An 18,953-nucleotide genomic window follows, 5' to 3' on the forward strand; every position below is an offset into this window, starting at 1 on the left:
CGTTGCAATTTAAGATAACATTAGATATTTTAGAGCTAAACCTGAAATAAAGGTGATTAAATTTTCAGTTAGGCTGAACTTAAGAAATCCATTGTCCTACGGACTTAGCAGACACGCGCTTAGCCGGAGATCTTACCACTTCAGACGCTCGCCACGGACCGACTGACCTGCGCTCCTACCGAGCGTGTCTCCCAGATACCAACGGAAGTGACCAGAGGGGCAGCTTCCTATACCAACATGACAAGGGACGGCCAGGACCATGCTAAGAATGGAAACCTCTCTGCTTTTAGAAAGCATAGCTACCTGTTCCGACGTTGGTCCTACTGTTCTCCAGCAGACAGGCTTGTCTGCTACCCTCAAGCATGCAACTAGAAACACATTTGCTCATTCATCCTCTCACACAGAAGGGAAGGGGGATGACAGTATCTTATCATATACAGTATATACAAGAAAGCGGATGTAGGTTCCGTATGAGACTGTGTGACATGAATTACATATAAACTGTGTTTTAAAGTGTAGTAGTGTGACAGATCGTTCTTGTTTATGTGTAAAAGTAACACGTTCCACTACTCAGTCTCCTCCCAGATAGTCAGAAACGCCACAGTAAATTTAGAAGAGGAATTTATGCCGTAAATGACAACAGATTTAAGAAATTAAACATGAAAGGAATCCAACAGAGACCTTTCATAACCCCAACGCTCCGGGAAAAGACTGTGCAGGGAATTTTCTGGCCATGCTAGGACATTCCCAAGCAGGCTTCTCACACCCTACTTAAACCAAAAGTGTAAAGAAAAGGCAAAAGGTCACCAGCTACTTGCTAAAACACAATAATTTCAACAAATCTTTAAAATCTACTAATTTCAAACAGAAAAAAAGAATACAATCTGTGACACCTATTTAAAAGATAGTGTAGACCTAATTCGGTCAGCAAGTAAAAACAATGGTTCCTGTGTCATTAATATGAAAACAATTTCTGGTTGTTACCCTTGTGGAGTTCACCAGTATTTGCTCATTGCAAGAGCCAACTGATCACAGGAAAATTTATGACTGTTTATTAACAAGCAAAATTTATGAAAATAGCAAAGGTACCACAGCAATTAAAAAAGAACATCAAATAACATCGGTATTAAAAAGCAGAACATTACAATGCACAATCCGCAAAAGCAAAAAAAAAAATGATAAGAGAAAAAAACATGTTTTACAAAGTGGTTATCGCAAAAAATTCTATATCTTATAAAACTAATAATTTGTAGAATTAAAATAACTGTGTGGCACTAATTTAATCACTTAACTATATTTCAATTAGTTAGCAAACAATGAGCACTGTGTCATTATACTGAAACTACAATAATTATGTGATTGTTACCCTTAAGGGGTTCCTCACAATAAATATTCCCCATGCAAAGGCTAATCGATCACAGTCCAATGAGAATGAATAGCAATCTGACTGATAAACGAAGCAATGCGACTTGAATGAATTTACGAAACAAAATATCACCAATCTAATACATCACACAAGAACAAACATTGATCAATAAAACAGTACAATAGTCAACATCTAAAAAAAACACCAATAATTAAAACACCTGCAAAATACAAGAGTCAAAGTATAAAAAAAAACAATAAATAGAACACCTGCAAAATACAAGAGTCAGTCTAATAAACACCAATAAATCGAACCCCTGCAAAACACACGAGTCAAAGTTTCTGTGACAGAAACACACGTATATGCATTGAACTAAGAACCGTATAATCACTGTTCACTGAAACACTCAGTAGTTCCACTGTTCCGAGGCACAATATAAGGGGTAGGGGGGAGGGTTCGTCGCCGCAGCTGTCAGTAGGGTTTTTTTTTTGTCCATCTGTTGCGTGCAATCCCGCCGTCTCTGCCCTCTCATGAAATTTCTGTTGGTGGCCCGTGTCACGTACATCTCGATTTGGTTCCATGTTTGTGTTGTCAAATTCGTGCGGTATCCTCGTTTGACACGCCAGGTTGATATTCCTGGGCAAGGATGACACTTGATGGCTCTTCTTTTGTGCCACCCTTAGCGACCAGAGAACATCGAACCATGATTTACTGTCGCTTGACAGTAGGCATCCGTCAGGAAATGTCGATAGGCGTCGTTGAAGTTTGCCAGTTTCTCTGGACAGTATGTGTCAAAAGGCTCCACGCCCTTTGTGTTGTTACATTCTTGAGTTATCCTCAATTGGCTCGCCGGTTTGATATTCCTGGGCAAGGATGACACTTAATGGCTCTTCTTTTGTGCCACCCTTAGCGACCAGAGAACATCGAACCATGATTTACTGTCGCTTGACAGTAGGCATCCGTCAGGAAATGTCGATAGGCGTCGTTGACGTCTGCAAGTTTCTCTGGACAGTACCTGTCAAAAGGCTCCACGCCCCTTGTGTTGTTTCACCGCGGCCGTCTCATCACGGTCGCGTGCGTGTGGTGCGTTGCCAGGAGATGGATTTCTGCGCGGTGGACCGCTCGCCCATCTCAGGTCATCGCCTCCACGACTGGGGCGGCCGCCCATTAGCTCCAGGTGCAAGGGAAAGTGTTTGTCGCGTGCCCTTCTTTTGTTGTCGACCGCGCTCCCGAAGTGGCCTGGTTGACAGCGTGTCCTGCTGGGAAACCCGCTAGTTTACAACTAGCCCTTCTCCTCGCTGCTCCCGCTGTCTCGTAAGAGTTTAGCCGGTTCGCTTTCACGTTCTCAACTGCATTTAAAGACATTGTTCATCATAGTTATGTGATTACAAAATGTCATACATAATACCGCTTAGTATTGTATTTCACAATTTTTAAGAACGAAAGTGAGACTTATTTTTTTTTTAAATAAAAAAAATGCATGAATCGACAATATAAAAATAAAAGTTAAATGACTTGACAATATAAAAAAATAAAAGTGAAATGACTTGACAGTATAAAAATAAAAATTAAATGAACTGACAATACAATATCTAAATCCACATCACTAATGTGGTTCACTTACGTTTTAATAAATCAAATGCTACTTATTAATTCACTAAAATGAATAGGATTATGCCTTGTGCAAGTATAGGTCAGGACAGCATAGGGTTCACATGTTATTTACACACACACACATGCACACCTGTTGTCTATTCTACAAACTAACTACCCATAAACATGCATTACTCAAAATTTTACTTCAATCCACTACTAGTTAAGCCAATAAGCTACTTCAATGCTATTTCAACACCGTGTATATACCACTAAAACATAGTTCTAATTCGTCCTCTTCTTGACGCTCGCGGCATACGTCTTGTCACAAGATAAACATGGAGAAACGTTCCTTAAACATACAAAGTAGAAAGAACAATGGTTATTTGCAAATCAAAACGTTTATACCAGTTAACACACCTGATAAGAGACTCGCAATTATACATTTATCATACTTATATATTCACACATAAAACAGTAAGAAAATTTCATCTAAAATTACGTTATCACAAGAGTTAATCACGCAGATGACTCTGAGAAGGTTAATTTTTTTTTTTTTTACCCATTTTGTTCCAATTTCGTTCCTTCTTTAAGTTACCTTTCGCTTCCAAATCAGTTATTTCGCCTGTGGTGGTTATTCTGGATTCATTTCTCATGAATGGCAAAATAGTGGTCTCCTCTATTCTGTAAAACAGTTTCATCTTAACATATTGAACTTACAACAGACACAAAAGATCCGAATCCTCCTGTAGTTTAAATGACAAATGTTTTGCTTCATCCTTATTACCTTAAACCAAGCTTTCCTTCGGTCCCATAATCAAAATTATTTAATCTTCCTCTACCTTCAAGAGGGAAATTTCCTCAGTACAAATCACATAGGCTGCAGTGCATCCCGGACCCGCGAAAACAGTAAGTTGTAATGCTCACAGAATCAGCAAAACACATAAACGTCTCTTTTCTAGGACAAGTATTAACGCAGAATAATTTTTCAGGCTTTGGCTCAACATCAATCAAGACTACAGAAAGGATCCATATTTCTGTTCCATTCTCCATTTGCTGAAAAACTGCTCGTATTTGACTACCACAATAATATTTCAGGGCGACGTAAATTACACAAACCACAATTCTTCTTTCACCTTGAAGGGAATCAGTATACTTACGAAATCCACAGACAGCACTTTACGTACTCAGCTACAAAGAACAAAAAAAAGACATATATCATCAATATTAACATATCATCGCATATTGGGAAGCCAGTGGTTTAACAATCGTATTATTGCATCCTGTTTTCAAGATTCCAGATTTACTCATTCCTTTCTCAGAGTTCTCCTATCTTAAAATATTCATACAGCACGCATACTATAGTAAGAGATCCTCATTTATACTGACAGATATAGAACAGTAATAGATAGATAGTAGCACTGAAAGCAGAAAATCGGAAACACGGCTACTAACAGCTGGGGACCTGGGTTTGCCAGACCCATAATACCCACAGATCGGATATTCCCCTGAGTTTTGCATTAATTCAACACAGATCTTGCTTCTCTCAGGAACGACTCTTTTCTATTTACACAAAAAAAACATAAACAGCATTTCACTCGTTCACAAAGAAACCTTTTATCTTCACATTTGAACCAACCTAAATCCTAATTACACAAGGAAAGAAAAAAAATTAAAACATAACTTCAATCAATCACATAGAAACATCTTTATCATTTTTACCAACATATTACTCAAAATGCATACGTCACAAATTTAAACTAATCAATTCTTTCTCCTCACCGTCCTCTCTACTTCTCGCTGTCCTTTCTACTCATTTGCCATGTCGCTCACTTGTTCCGATTGGGCGCCTTCTGCGCTGATCGTTTGTCATTGCCGGTTTTGTTCATTTCCATTTGCTGGATTATGTCTGGGGTTAGCCGGCCGAATTTCAACATCATGAGGTGCTCCGCCTACAGTCCTATTCCCACCGTGTTCATCGTAGTATCGATTCTGGTTGCCGTACCTGTAGCGTTCACGATCTTGTCCACGTCCTCGATCATTTCCGTTGTTCCACCTGTGTTCGCGACTGTTACCCCAGTTTCTATACGGCCGGTCCCGATTATGGTTCCGTTCGCGTCGCGACGACCAGCCACGCCGTTGATTAGTACTACGGCCACGACTGCGATCGCGCTGCTGTGCCCCGTAATAACTTTGTGCCTGATTAGGCGGGCATTCTGCTGTATTGTATTCCAACTCTTGGAGAAGCGTCTTAAACGTTTCCACGTCCTCTTTGCATCGTCCCGCAAGAATGACGTGGCGCAAGTGCATCGGCAATTTGGTGATGCATATCCTAATTAGTTCCGCAGGCCCGTATGGGTCGTATAAAAATTGATTTGCCTGCAGCATGTGGTCGAATAGGCGTGCTGGGCTGCCGAAACCAGACTGGTTCACATTTGGCAGCATAATTATGCCATGCTTGACCCTATCTTGTGCCGCTTCCGACCAATAGGCGGAGAAAAAGGCTTGTCGAAACTCCCGAGTGGAGTTGCAGTGACGCGCTGCCGACCTCATGCGAATCGCCGGTTCGCCTTCCAAATAGCCACACATATATTCTATCTTTTGTGAACTTGCCCAGTCAGGGGGAAGACAAAACTCAAATTGCTCGAGCCATGCACGTGGATATATTCCTTTTGCGAATTTCGAAATATCTGAAACTTTCTCACCGTAAGGAAATGTTTGAAATCAAATCCCCGCATTTCCTTCCGGCGAGGCCCTTGTATGTTTCTATTCGTCTCATGTCTGCCCCTCAAAATACATTCTTCCCTCTCGTCAAAATCTCCCTCATGGCCGGAGTCCCTCTCTGCACTGTTCGTACGGCTATTTTTAGTGCTATTGGTGAGTTCGGAGTCACACGCCATGCGGTTTTCCAGATGTGCCACGCGTTCTTGTAATTCGCCTGTTACAGCTTTGTGCTGCCTGTTCACTTCGAACTGTCCCTTCTGAAATCTAAGAAGCGAACGCACTTCTTCGGTCTCTGCGGCCGCTACCGGTGTAGTATTGTTCTCGCTTTCCGTCAGTTTCATCCTGCCTACAATGTCCGCTAATGCCGCAATCTTATCATGTATTTGTCTCTTGTCCTCCACCCCAGTCTGCTTCAATTGTTCTACTTGTTGTTCCAACGCGTGAATCGCTAGACTGTTGTCGCTATTGTGTTGCTAACGGACGTGGGACAATGCGTTTCCGCCTCTTGGACCCTCGAGAGTACCTGCTGGTGTTCCCTTTGGCATTCTTCTCTCAGCGCTTGGAAATTCCTCAGTAGCTGTTCTTCGCTCTCTTTAGATTCGGCATCGCCACTCCGCTTGCCCTGTTCTAAGGCTTGCAGACGGTCATCGATTTGTTCAAATGTACGGCCTAATTCTTTCATAATATCACTTTTTATTTCACTTGCCAGATTGTTTATACTTTGTGAGATATCATCGGACACTCTCTGCATCGACTTGTCGACTTTATTTGTCTGCTGGATTAGTTTTTTGTCTATTTGTTCGCCTAGCTCTCGGATCGATTTTTCTGATTTCTGCGTCATTTGTTCGCCTAGCTCGCGGATCGATATTTCAGATTTCTGCGTCATTTGTTTGCCTAGCACGCGGATCGATTTTTCAGATTTCTGCGTCATTTGTTTGCCTAGCTCGCGGATCGATTTTTCAGATTTCCGTGCATTTTCTTTGTTTTGTTGCAATAAGGCTTTCATGAGTTCTGCCAAATCAATTTGGTTAGTAGGAGGCAAATTTATTTCTGTCTCCGCTGTGAGCCCGTTCGTCCTGTTTTCATTTCGTCTGAAGTATTTCCCATTGTATTTTCGGAACTGTCCGACGCATTAACATTCGAAATCAAATTATCCCCTTGGTCCATGTTGCTTAAGTTGTCGGACCGCTTACTTTTAGCTTGGTTACGTGTCTGCATTAGTGCAATTTATACCCGGTACGCGACACACTAATCAAAATAAATGTGTCCCCCAAAAATTACGACAGTCACACGAAAGATACCCAACCAAGAACGCACTTCACACGCAAAACAAATTTTTATCTTTGATCGAAACAGTGGAATTTACAAGCGAGAGAAAAAAAAAACACACACACACACATATATAAAACACACAAATATAGAAAACTAAACAACAAGACAAACAACACAACGCCGTTCAACAACGCAGTGAATATTTTGAAAGTCTCCTCAGAAACAACGCAGAAGTTGTTTGAGTGCTGTAGGGAAAAAAATTAAGATTATACAACGCTTGCAATCTAACGTTCCAGAGATTCCAGAGTCTAGCGGAATCACAGAACAGGGTCGCCATGTGTAAGATCGATACTTTAATTTGCTATGATGAAAGCGGTACTGATGGACAATAAATGCGGGTTAAAAGCTGTGAGCTGTCTGGGGAAGTTAACCTTGCATTACTGCGCAACTGTTTCACCAGGTAACTAGTCTAGGTTTACCAAATTCCCAAACAGACTAACATTAATTATAATCTTTTAATAGTCGTACAACAACCGGTAATATATATATATATACATATAAAAAAGGAGAATTTAAATAAAAAGAAAGAAATCGGTTTATATTTGGAAATTTATTTTAAGATTGATCATTGAAATTTCAGCATATTAAACGTGAGTTATAACTGAGCTGGTGCCTTATTTAGGATTGTGAAAATATGAGATTGTAATCTTACGGAACACATAAAATATGGAGCCAAGATTGGGAGACTGCATACAACACTGCATTCATAAAATAACACGCGAAGAACGTTGAAAGATAAGCAAGAGGAAATTAACCACAACCAACCGATTCAGTTTTCACCCAAAGAAATTACGTTCGTAGCACAATCCTGTCCGTCATGTAATTACCACACACTGGTATACTAAATTCATACTAACTCTCTCTGAAATCTTCCCAAAAAGAATAGCTGAGGGCTACTTTGATGATTACACCACATGCTTCACGTGGTCAACTTGGTTTACACAAAGCGTATAACTCCACAATAATTTTGATAATTAAAATAAATTAGATCGAAAAGCAATTTACAAAAGAAAAACCTCGAACTGGTTACTATCGTCTTACTATTAACCTGACGGGTCAGACAATTGTATAAGCACGTGGTACTGGCCTCACAAAGTACGCCCCACGTGGGTTGAACATAAAGAAAAGTTGCTATATTGAAAAATATTGTCAAGACGAGACGTTATAATCAGACTAGCATTCGCATTTAAGATTGATGATCTTAGTTAGAGTTACTGATCAACACGTGGTTCCACTTTACTCACAAAGTAGTGACAAAGCAACTACCGGAAGATATTCTGAACTACTTCACACGCGAATTACACTGCGTTGCAATTTAAGATAACATTAGATATTTTAGAGCTAAACCTGAAATAAAGGTGATTAAATTTTCAGTTAGGCTGAACTTAAGAAATCCATTGTCCTACGGACTTAGCAGACACGCGCTTAGCCGGAGATCTTACCACTTCAGACGCTCGCCACGGACAGACTGACCTGCGCTCCTACCGAGCGTGTCTCCCAGATACCAACGGAAGTGACCAGAGGAGCAGCTTCCTATACCAACATGACAAGGGACGGCCAGGACCATGCTAAGAATGGAAACCTCTCTGCTTTTAGAAAGCGTAGCTACCTGTTCCGACGTTGGTCCTACTGTTCTCTAGCAGACAGGCTTGTCTGCTACCCTCAAGCATGCAACTAGAAACACATTTGCTCATTCATCCTCTCACACAGAAGGGAAGGGGGATGACAGTATCTTATCATATACAGTATATACAAGAAAGCGGATGTAGGTTCCGTATGAGACTGTGTGACATGAATTACATATAAACTGTGTTTTAAAGTGTAGTAGTGTGACAGATCGTTCTTGTTTATGTGTAAAAGTAACACGTTCCACTACTCAGTCTCCTCCCAGATAGTCAGAAACGCCACAGTAAATTTAGAAGAGGAATTTATGCCGTAAATGACAACAGATTTAAGAAATTAAACATGAAAGGAATCCAACAGAGACCTTTCAAACTTCCAGAAACAATTCCGCAAAGTAACTTGTGGCAGCTTCAACAGCAGAACAGTCCGCATTCGAAGTTTCCTCGCCTTACAGCGACCTCCGGCTACTGGCGACACAATCCTCCCCAGCTGATACCAGGCACCATCTGACCACATGGCCACAGCGTGGTGCTATGAATGTACACTAACAGGAAAAAGAATAGCCGACCCAAAAATAATTAAAGTACAGTAATGAATTTCGATAATATATTTGCCTAGTTAACATATTTAAGTAATTAATATTGCAAGATCACAGGTTACTGGAAGCGTGAGATAAGCCATTGCAAATGTAAAATGTTTTTATATTAATAATTTTACATTAATTACTGGCTTAACCGCAAACATGCAAAGCTGCATGTATTGTGTTGAACAGTATCGGATGTTAGTTTGTGGGATGGAGTTCCTTGCCTGTTGCACTTCATTTCAATACAGGGACGTTTAATGCTGGTTGTGTATGACGTTGGAGCTGTTTTCCATAATGTCACATATGTGCTCGATTGGAGACAGATCTAGCGATCCAGCACGCTAAGGCAACGTGTCGACGTTACAACAGCAGTATGTGGGCAAGCTTTATCCTGTTGGAAATCACCCCTTGGAATCCTCTTCAAGAATGGCAGCACAACAGGTTGAATCACAATATTGACATGCAAATTGGCACTGGAGTGCACGAGAGTGCTCCTGCAGTCATACGAAATCGAACCCCAGTCCATAACTCCAGGTGTAGATACAGTGTGTCTAGTATGTAGACAGGTTGGCTGCAGGCCTTCTAACCAACACGGGGCCATCACTGGCACCGAGGCAGAACCAGATTTCATAAGAAAGGACAGCAGACCTCCGCCCTGCCCTCCAATGTGCTCTCGCTTGACACCACTGAAGTCGCAAATGGCCATGGTGTGGGGTCAATTGAATGCACACTACACTGGTTCGGAGCTGTCCTTGAAGTAACCGATTTGTGACAGTTTGTTGTGTCCCCATGGCGCCAACTGCTGTTCAAACTGCTGCTGCACATGCAGTACGATGCTCCAGAGCCACAAGCTTAACACGTTGGTCTCCCCTCTCGGTAGTGTCACTTGGCCATCCGGAGCCCGGTGTACTCGCTAACGCACATTCTCGTGACCACCGCTGCCAGCAAAAGTATACACTGGCTCCATTCCAGCCAAGTCTCTCTGCAGTATTGCAGAATGAACATTCAGCTTCTGATAGTCCTATTCCATGACCTCGTTCAAACTCAGTGCGGTGTTGATAATGGCGTTTTTGTAACCTTAAAAGCATTATTGACCAACATCATCTCAAAGGTAAATAACGCTCACGACCGTTACTGCGTGTATTTAAAACAAACGTGATTTGCATCCTCTGAGCCGGCCGTGGTGGCCGAGCGGTTCTAGGCACTACAGTCTGGAACCGCGAGACCGCTACGGTCGCAGGTTCGAATCTTGCCTCGGGCATGGGTGTATGTGATGCCCTTAGGTTAGTTAGGTTTAAGTAGTTCTAAGCTCTAGGGGACTGATGACCTCAGAAGTTAAGTCCCATAGTGCTCCGAGTCATTTGAACCATTTTGCATCCTCTGGTTTGCACTCTTATGCGACAGGTGTGAAATTTTAATAGACTCATGCTTCAGATATAGAAACATGTCTACCAACTTGCTTTTATATCTCACTGTTCCTTCTTGGTTCTGCGATTCTTTTTCCGTCGCTGTGTTTATCAACTGGCCTTTTCTTATTTGAAGATCTAGTGTTTATGTTGCAGTTACGTTTGCGTACTTGAAATTTATGATTGTTGTTTAAGTAATTTAAAACAGTCGCAAGTGGATAAAGATCTAACATTTGCGATATACATTTAGCTTTGGATTTGATAGAGGGGTGAGGGCAGCGGAAGCTGCTAGTAACCTTTTTATGGTGAGTGGGGCAAGCAAAAAAAGGATTTTCTGTTTTGAAGAAAGATCGTTCTGGAATGAATGATTTTCCACATTTAGGAAATTTCGATAACTAATAGATGTGATGTACTGCAACCATTTAACCGTCGGGCGAAATTTGGATTCAGTAGGCAAGTTTCAGAAGTTGGTTGTAGGAGTATTGCAAGCTCTAATTTGAACTAACAAATATTAGATGGGTAACTATTACTTCATTTTTGCTTGAATTTGATCAGTTCACTCATTGACTATTTCTCTGTCAGTGTGAGAAAAACCACCAACAAAACTGCATTGGGAAGTCATCCCTTACGCACTTTTTATTCTGATCCTATGGACTAAAATGCTTACCTTCCCGGCTCCTTATCAAACCACTGCCAAGAAAATTCCTTTTCAGATAAAAATGAATTTCAAACCTGCTTTGACGACATTTTAACTCAGAACCAGTAGGCTTCTACGGCGTAGCATCGGTTAACTGACTGAGCATTGTGACACCGATTTAGATAATGTGAGAGACTGCAGTGTCGAAGATTAATTTCTCTCTCATGTTTACTCTTGTGGTATAATTTATTATAAAACGCTTTTAAAATACGCACAGTACTAATGAAAATGAAATACAACTTACTACGACAGCCTTACGATGAAAATGTATTTTAATAAAACATAAAGTATCTGTAACACTTGCGTGCCTATAATGGTATAAATTAGTAATATACGAGGGTAAGTCAATTATTATCCGCAAAGTAGTTATAAAATTTTATTGTATCAAATAGAAAACTTACAAGAAAAAAATGGCTCTGAGCACTATGCGACTCAACTTCTGAGGTCATCAGTCGCCTAGAACTTAGAACTAATTAAACCTAACTAACCTAAGGACATCACACACATCCATACCCGAGGCAGGATTCGAACCTGCGACCGTAGCGGTCACGCGGTTCCAGACTGAAGCGCCTTTAACCGCACGGCCACACCGGCCGGCAAACTTACAAGAACATCATTTTCCGACACAGTCACCTTGCATTTCGACGCACTTGGTGCATCGTTGTATACAAGCTTCCTGATGCCCTCATAAAAGAAGGTTCTCGGTTGAGCTGAGAACCAGAAATGCACCGCTTCTTTCTTCAAATTTGAGTTTCTGGAGCGTTTCAGCAGTGTGGGCAGCAATATCCGAACGGGAATTGTCGTGCAACAACACAACAACTTTTGACAGCAATCCTCGGCGTTTGCTTCCAATTGCAGGCTTCAGCCTGGCAGCAAGCATCTCACTGTAACTTACACTGTTTATTGCTGAGCCCCTTTCCCCATAATGTTCCAGTACTGGACCTTGTGCGTCCCAAAAACCGTAAGCATCAGTTGTCCTGTGGGCGGTTGGGTCTTGAGCTATTTCTTACACGGCGAATTTGGATGTTGCTATTCCATACTCAGCGTTTACTCTCCGACTGATAATGATGGATCCATGTTTCATCACCAGTAATGAACCTGTCTAAGAAGTTGTCCCCTTCGTTACCATAGCGATCCAAATGTTTTTCGCAGATGTCCATGCGCGTTTGTTTGTGCAATTGTGTGAGTTGTTTTGGGACCCATCTTGCACAAACTTTACGAAAGCCAAGTCTGTTGTGGATGATTTTGTAGGCAGAACCGTGAATAATTTGCAGACGATGTGCCACTTCGTCTGCCTAAGAGAATCATTTCACGTGAACGCTCAATGGTTTCTTCATTTGTGGCGGTAAACGGTCGTCGGCCTCCTTCATCGTGAGTAACACTTGTGCGACCATTTCGGAATTTTTCAATCCAATCGTAGATATTCCGTTGTGGCAAAACACTGTTCCCGTACTGTACCGAAAGTTGTCGATGAATTTCGGCCCTTCATACGCCTTCCGACCACAAGAAAACGGATCACTGAACGTTACTCTTCTTTGGTGCAAATAAACAGCGGAGCAGCCATGATTAACAGCACAATACCGATAACGAAACTAACCTAGCAGCTTCAAAATTGCAAAGATATAACAATAAATAAACAAAGCATGTGTCATCAACGTAAAATGACAGTATTACCAAAATAAACAAAAATATAACTAACCTGCGGACAATAATTGACTTAGTTGCTGTCTTGCGTGATACTCAAATACTATTGAAATGTGATTTTTCATAAATAAAATTGTGTATTCTCAGAAGTCAAAAATTACGTCGGCAGAATCGGTAGGGGCATTGTCATTTGTTTAGTATCGTTAAGTTTATTAGTCTATGAAACAGAGCGACGTGACACGATGGTTAGCACCGGGCTCGCACTCTGGAGGAGGAGAGTTCAAACCCACGTTCGGCCATCCTAGTTTAATTTTTCCGAGGTTTCCCTAAATCGCTTCAGGCAGAACCCGGGATGGTTCCTTTGAAAGGGCGCAGTCGACTTCCTTCCCCTCCTTCCCTAATTCGATGGGACCGATGACCTAGCTGTTTGCTACCCTCTCCCCAAATCAACCATCTAACCAACACTGAGATACTGGAAGTAGCGAAACAACTTTTGGTGAAGGAGTTTCCTTAGGATTTCATTACTGACTTTCGACGTAGCTGCTTGTAGCTCAGAAATACAACAGCTAAATATCTGGTCTTCAGTTAGACTACTTACGCGAGTTCCTATTAAGAGCTGTATAGATCTCCTCTCCCAATTATCTGATAGTACAGTTGTGGGACTGTTCGAGGATACGTTGACACCGTCCTATTTACCCTATGGCGGAGAGTATTTCGACCAGTTGGACGACGTGGCGATAGGAAGTCTGTTAGCTCCATCCATAGCCACCCTTTCTATGGATAAATTTTAAGACATCGCTTTGGACACGATCCAGCTAAGCCAAGCTGGTTTTATCGTTACGTCAACATTTTTATCATAGGGCCCAATGGAAGTAAGAAACTGGGAGATTTCTGAGGGCACCTGAACGGCATTCACGACCACATTCGGTTTACCATGAAAGTACAGATAGATGGTACATTGCCCTTTATTGACGTTCTCCTTCGATGGAATATCAATGAGCATCTTAACCAGACACAAGGGTCAGTATCTGCACGTTCTCAGCAATCACCATCCGACACAAAAACGTGGCATTCTGAATACCCTAGTTCACCGTGCTAAAGTCTCTCAGACGATGGAAATCTACCCATGGAACTAAGCCATCTCTGAAAAGTCTTCCGTGAAAATGTCTACGATCACCGCTAGGTATCATAAGTTATTTCTGGTAAGACACACAAGAAAAAACCACCAAAAAAAGGAGCAAGAAAAGAGTTTTTGCCTTTCTATACACAGTGATGGAAAAGATTTGCCGGCTACCGAAGAGAAACAACACTTAATCAGTGTTCGGACCACCAGTAAAAATAAGACAGCTCATGAACAGAGTTGAGGGTCTGAATTAGAGGTTGAGGCGGTTCTGCGACCATGTAGGTTACATGTACCTCGACTTGTGCCATGGAGAGGTGAGTTTCCGGGTTCCGCTAAATAGGCCAGGAGTCCATTACACACAGGAAACGGCTACAGAGTAACGGGCACTGAGTGGTGGGACTGGGCGGCTTTTTAGTCAGAAAATCTCGAGGAAGTGCAGAAGGGACTTCTGCTTCAAACGGTGCATGACGAACACAGGATGAAGGTAGACACAACAGTAACCACTATTGTCAACCGGCGTAGCTGTACTGGAAAAGAACAAGAGCTCCAGGTGCTAATAGAAAGCACAGAACCTCAACTCGTTATATGTATGTAAAGGAGGCTGAGCGGACGATTTGGATGGGATTCGGTTAATGAAAAGGGGACATACAATTCAAGGTTTATTTCCCCAAAACAATTAATTGTAATAAATTACACTGTGGCTTACAAATTACAGTGATACAAACAAATCAAGCTGCTTACAATATGAGGCAATAAACATGTTATATACCACAGGTAAACAGAGAAACTTCAAAACTGTTTACAATTTGATACGTTAACAAATAATCGTAGTGCATTAAGCTACGTACTTTCACCTAATACAGTTAAATTTTTAAATGTGAAACACAAATGTATAATTTACAATTACATTTTTAGTTGAAGTAACTTCTTCCTATACCTTCTTTAAAAGAGTGATAAAATTTTCAACAGGTATCTCAGTTAAAAATGCCCTAAAATCCTTAACACAACAACACGTACATGACTAAATACATGTACGGCAAAGCCCAACATCAACAACGCAAAACACATTCAAACAAAACATGTTACGACTACAGCAGCGGGCAAACTTACATAGGTAATAACACAGGCCACCTAGCAATTTTGCCAAAATCAGTTTACACGAAGGACGAAGAAGTTGGGGGGGAGGGGTAAACACAATAAATACCATACGCAAGTGCACTTGCCAAACCTACTACTAAAATACAGTATAAAAAGCTCTCAATTAATGACAAATCCGGGATAGGCCCGGCAATATTGCACCTGAGTGCTAGTAGCCAAAATAAGGTTGACAGATACCAAGGTCCGACATCATCTTAGGGATAACTGGCACAACAAATAGATAAGAGTAAAAGAGCAAGCAAATGCCAATGCTCAAGAATTTAAATAGGATTAAGTACACACGAGGCTAAAATCAATTGCTAGCACCTTGGATAACGTCTTAGGCTTAATTGACACTACAAATAAATAAAGGTAAAAGGAAATACAAATGACAACGCCCAGTAATTTAAATAAAATAAGTAAGCACAAGGCTAAAAGCAATTGCTAGCAACTTAACAAGCACACATAAAAATATCGGACTGCTGCCACATCACAAACGGAACAGGCGCGCGCGCTGTCCCCAGCAAGCCAGGAAACCAATAACACACACTCCAGCAACCGAGCCAGCCTGATCACAGTAATTTCAACTCAGAATCAGGGCGCGTGAGCACACCGGGTCCACGCAAAACACACACTGCTAAAGAATTCCCACCAACGGATACGGCTGCCCCCCCGCGCGGGAAAACAGGGGCGACGACCGGGTACGCACCAGCAGAAAACTCGACACCCAGACTCCGGCTAAAACGGAATCACGCATAAAATATAAACAACAGCTGAAGTAAGGTGAAGTAAGGTGAAACGAACCCCGCCACGCAAACCGGACAAACATACAGAAAACCTGCCCTGCAGTCCTTACAACTCCTGGGTGCGGAAACCCAAGCAATATCGTGGCATCCTTTTCAGAGGCTGAGAACCTCAAGCGATCTCGTGTGAGAATCCATCAGCTGTCCACTACACCACATCATCAACACGCCACACTGCCCAATGCCCAAATCAACGAGGCCCGCAAACAACGAGACCACACCTCCGTGCCGGGGCGGAAGGAGCTAAGCGTAAATAAAATGAGTGTATGGCATCGGTGGACGGGAGGCCCCTATTCGGGGAAGTTCGGCCGCCACATGCAAGTCTTATTTCAATCGACGTCATATTGGGTGACTTGCCCGTCGGTGATGAGGATGTAATGATGATGAGGACAGCTCAACACCCAGTCCCAGAGCGGCGAAAATCTCGAACCCGGGCCCGCTTGCATGGGAGGCGAGAACGTTACTATCCAGCTAAGCAGGCGGACGGAACTAACCGTGTTCGGCAAGGATAGATTAAATACAGTTGGGGGTGGAGTGTTTATTGCTGTCAGAAGTAGTTTATCTTGTAGGGAAACTGAACTATATAGTTTCTGTGAGTTAGTAAGGATAGAGGCTATACTTGACAACCGGAATAAATTAATAATAGGTTCCTTTTACCGACTCTCCTCACTCAGATGATACACTTGCTGAATAGTTCAAATAAAACTTATGTCTCATTTCAAATAGTTACCCGATTCATACTATTATAGTTGTTGGTGACTTCAATCTACTCTCGATATGTTGGCGAAAATACATGCTGAAAGTCAATGGAAGGCGCAAAACGTCGTACGAAATCGTACTGAGTGCCTTATCAAAAAATTATTTTGAACAGTCAGTTCAGGAGACCACTCGAAGTGTAAATGGTTGCGAAAACATGCTTGATGACTTAGCAACAAATAATATTGACCAAATTAGGAGCTTCATGGCAGGTACTGGGATCAATGACCACAATGTTGTTGTTGCTAGACACCCAGACCTACCAAAAGTAAACGCAAAATACATGTATTTAAAAAGCAGAAAAAAGTCCGCTTAACACATTAGGAAAGAGTCTCCACTTCTTACAGTCTGGATACAAGCGTAGACCAGATGTAGTTTAGATACAAATAAATAGTATCGACGGGAATTGAGAGATATATATACCAAATAATTTAATAAGATATGGTCCTAGTCCCAAGCCCGCATCTCGTGGTCGTGCGGTAGCGTTCTCGCTTCCCACGCCCGGGTTCCCGGGTTCGATTCCCGGCGGGGTCAGGGATTTTCTCTGCCTCGTGATGGCTGAGTGTTGTGTGCTGTCCTTAGATTAGTTAGGTTTAAGTAGTTCTAAGTTCTAGGGGACTTATGACCACAGCAGTTGAGTCCCATAGTGCTCAGAGCCATTCCTAGTCCCAATGGTACACAAAACAGGTTAGAACGTTGTTGCAGAAGCAACGAACAAAGTATGCCAAATTTATAAGAACGCATAATCCCCGAATTGGTGAATTTTACTGAAGCTCGAAATTTAACACGAACTTCAGTGTGAGATGCTTTTGATAGTTTCCACAACAAAACTCTGTCTAGGAACCTGGCAGAAAACGCAAGGAGATCGCGGTCGTATGTAAAGTACACCAGTGGCAATACGCAATCACAGCGCGACAGCATTGGTAATGTTATTGACGACAGCGCCACTAAAGCAGAGCAACGAAACACGGTTTTCCGAAATTCCCCCAAAAAATACGACGAAGTAAACTTCCAGAATTCAAATCAAGAACAACTGCCAACAAGAGTAACTTAGATTTCCTAGGTGTAGCGAAGCAGCTTAAAACACTTAAGAAAGATAAGGCCTCCTGTTCATATTATACGTATACGTCACCTTTTTTTCAGAATATGCTGATACAGTAGCTCCACACTTAGCAATCATCCACAACCGCTCGCTTGCAGAAAGATCCTTACCCAAAGTCTAGAAAGTTCCCCAAGTCACACCAACACCAAAGAAAGATAATAGGAGTAATCCGCTGAATTGCAGACCCATATCGCTAACGTCGATTTGCAATAGGATTTTGGAACATTTATTGTGCTCGAACGTTATGAACTACCTCGAAGAAAACGATATATTGGCAAATAGACAACAGAGATTAAGAAAATACTGTTCATTATTCTCATGAAGTAATGAGTGCTGTCGATAGGGGACGTCAAATTGATTCCATATTTTCATTTTTCCAGAAGATTTTTCACTCTAATTCTCACACGCAACTTCTAATTAAATTGTGTGCTTACGGAGTATCGTCTCAGTTGTGTGACTGTATTAGTAATTTCCTGTCAGAAAGGTCACAGTTCATAGTAACTGATGAAAAGTCATCGAGTAAAACAGAAGTAATATCTGGCATTCCCCAAGGAATTACAGGGTGTCCCACTCAAACCTCCCTGATTTCAAAGACCCGAGTAAAAAACACAGTAGAGACGACAATCAAAAATACACCACATTGTAGAGCATCTCAAAGAATTTATTTATTTATCATCAATACACCTCTACATGTGAACCATTTGTAGCACGAAGAATATCGAGTCTATATTCAATTTTTTTCCAAGTTCTTTGTAACGTTTCCTCTGTTATTGTTGCAAGCGCATTAGTGATACGATCTGGCAATTTAGGAATATCGTCCACTTTGGTCTCATACACGAGGTCCTTCACAAATCCTCACATGAAGAAATCAAGCGGCGTAATGTCGGGTGAACGTGGTGGCCAGGCAATGGGTCCTCCGCGTCCGATCCAACGATTGGGAAATTTCCTATCCTGGAACTTGCGAACAGTCGTTGAACAATGTGGCGGAGCTCCATCTTGCTGAAAAATTATGTTGGGTTGCAAGTCTTGTATCTGAGGGTACACAAACTGCTCCAATATGTCCA

The 18,953-nt window shown here is 41.8% G+C and overlaps 1 protein-coding gene across 1 annotated transcript in view; it reads left to right on the plus strand.

The window, feature by feature from the left end:
- The window catches only part of LOC126456526 (uncharacterized), a 427,095-nt gene that overhangs the window by 397,901 nt on the left and 10,241 nt on the right, over positions 1–18,953 (plus strand). The window contains exon 9 of the mRNA XM_050092278.1: positions 15,007–15,011. Coding sequence (XP_049948235.1) covers positions 15,007–15,011 — 5 coding nt within the window. The remainder of the gene's footprint in view (positions 1–15,006; positions 15,012–18,953) is intronic.

The sequence above is a fragment of the Schistocerca serialis genome, chromosome 1 (genome assembly GCF_023864345.2).
Source record: "Schistocerca serialis cubense isolate TAMUIC-IGC-003099 chromosome 1, iqSchSeri2.2, whole genome shotgun sequence".
NCBI lineage: Eukaryota > Metazoa > Arthropoda > Insecta > Orthoptera > Acrididae > Schistocerca > Schistocerca serialis.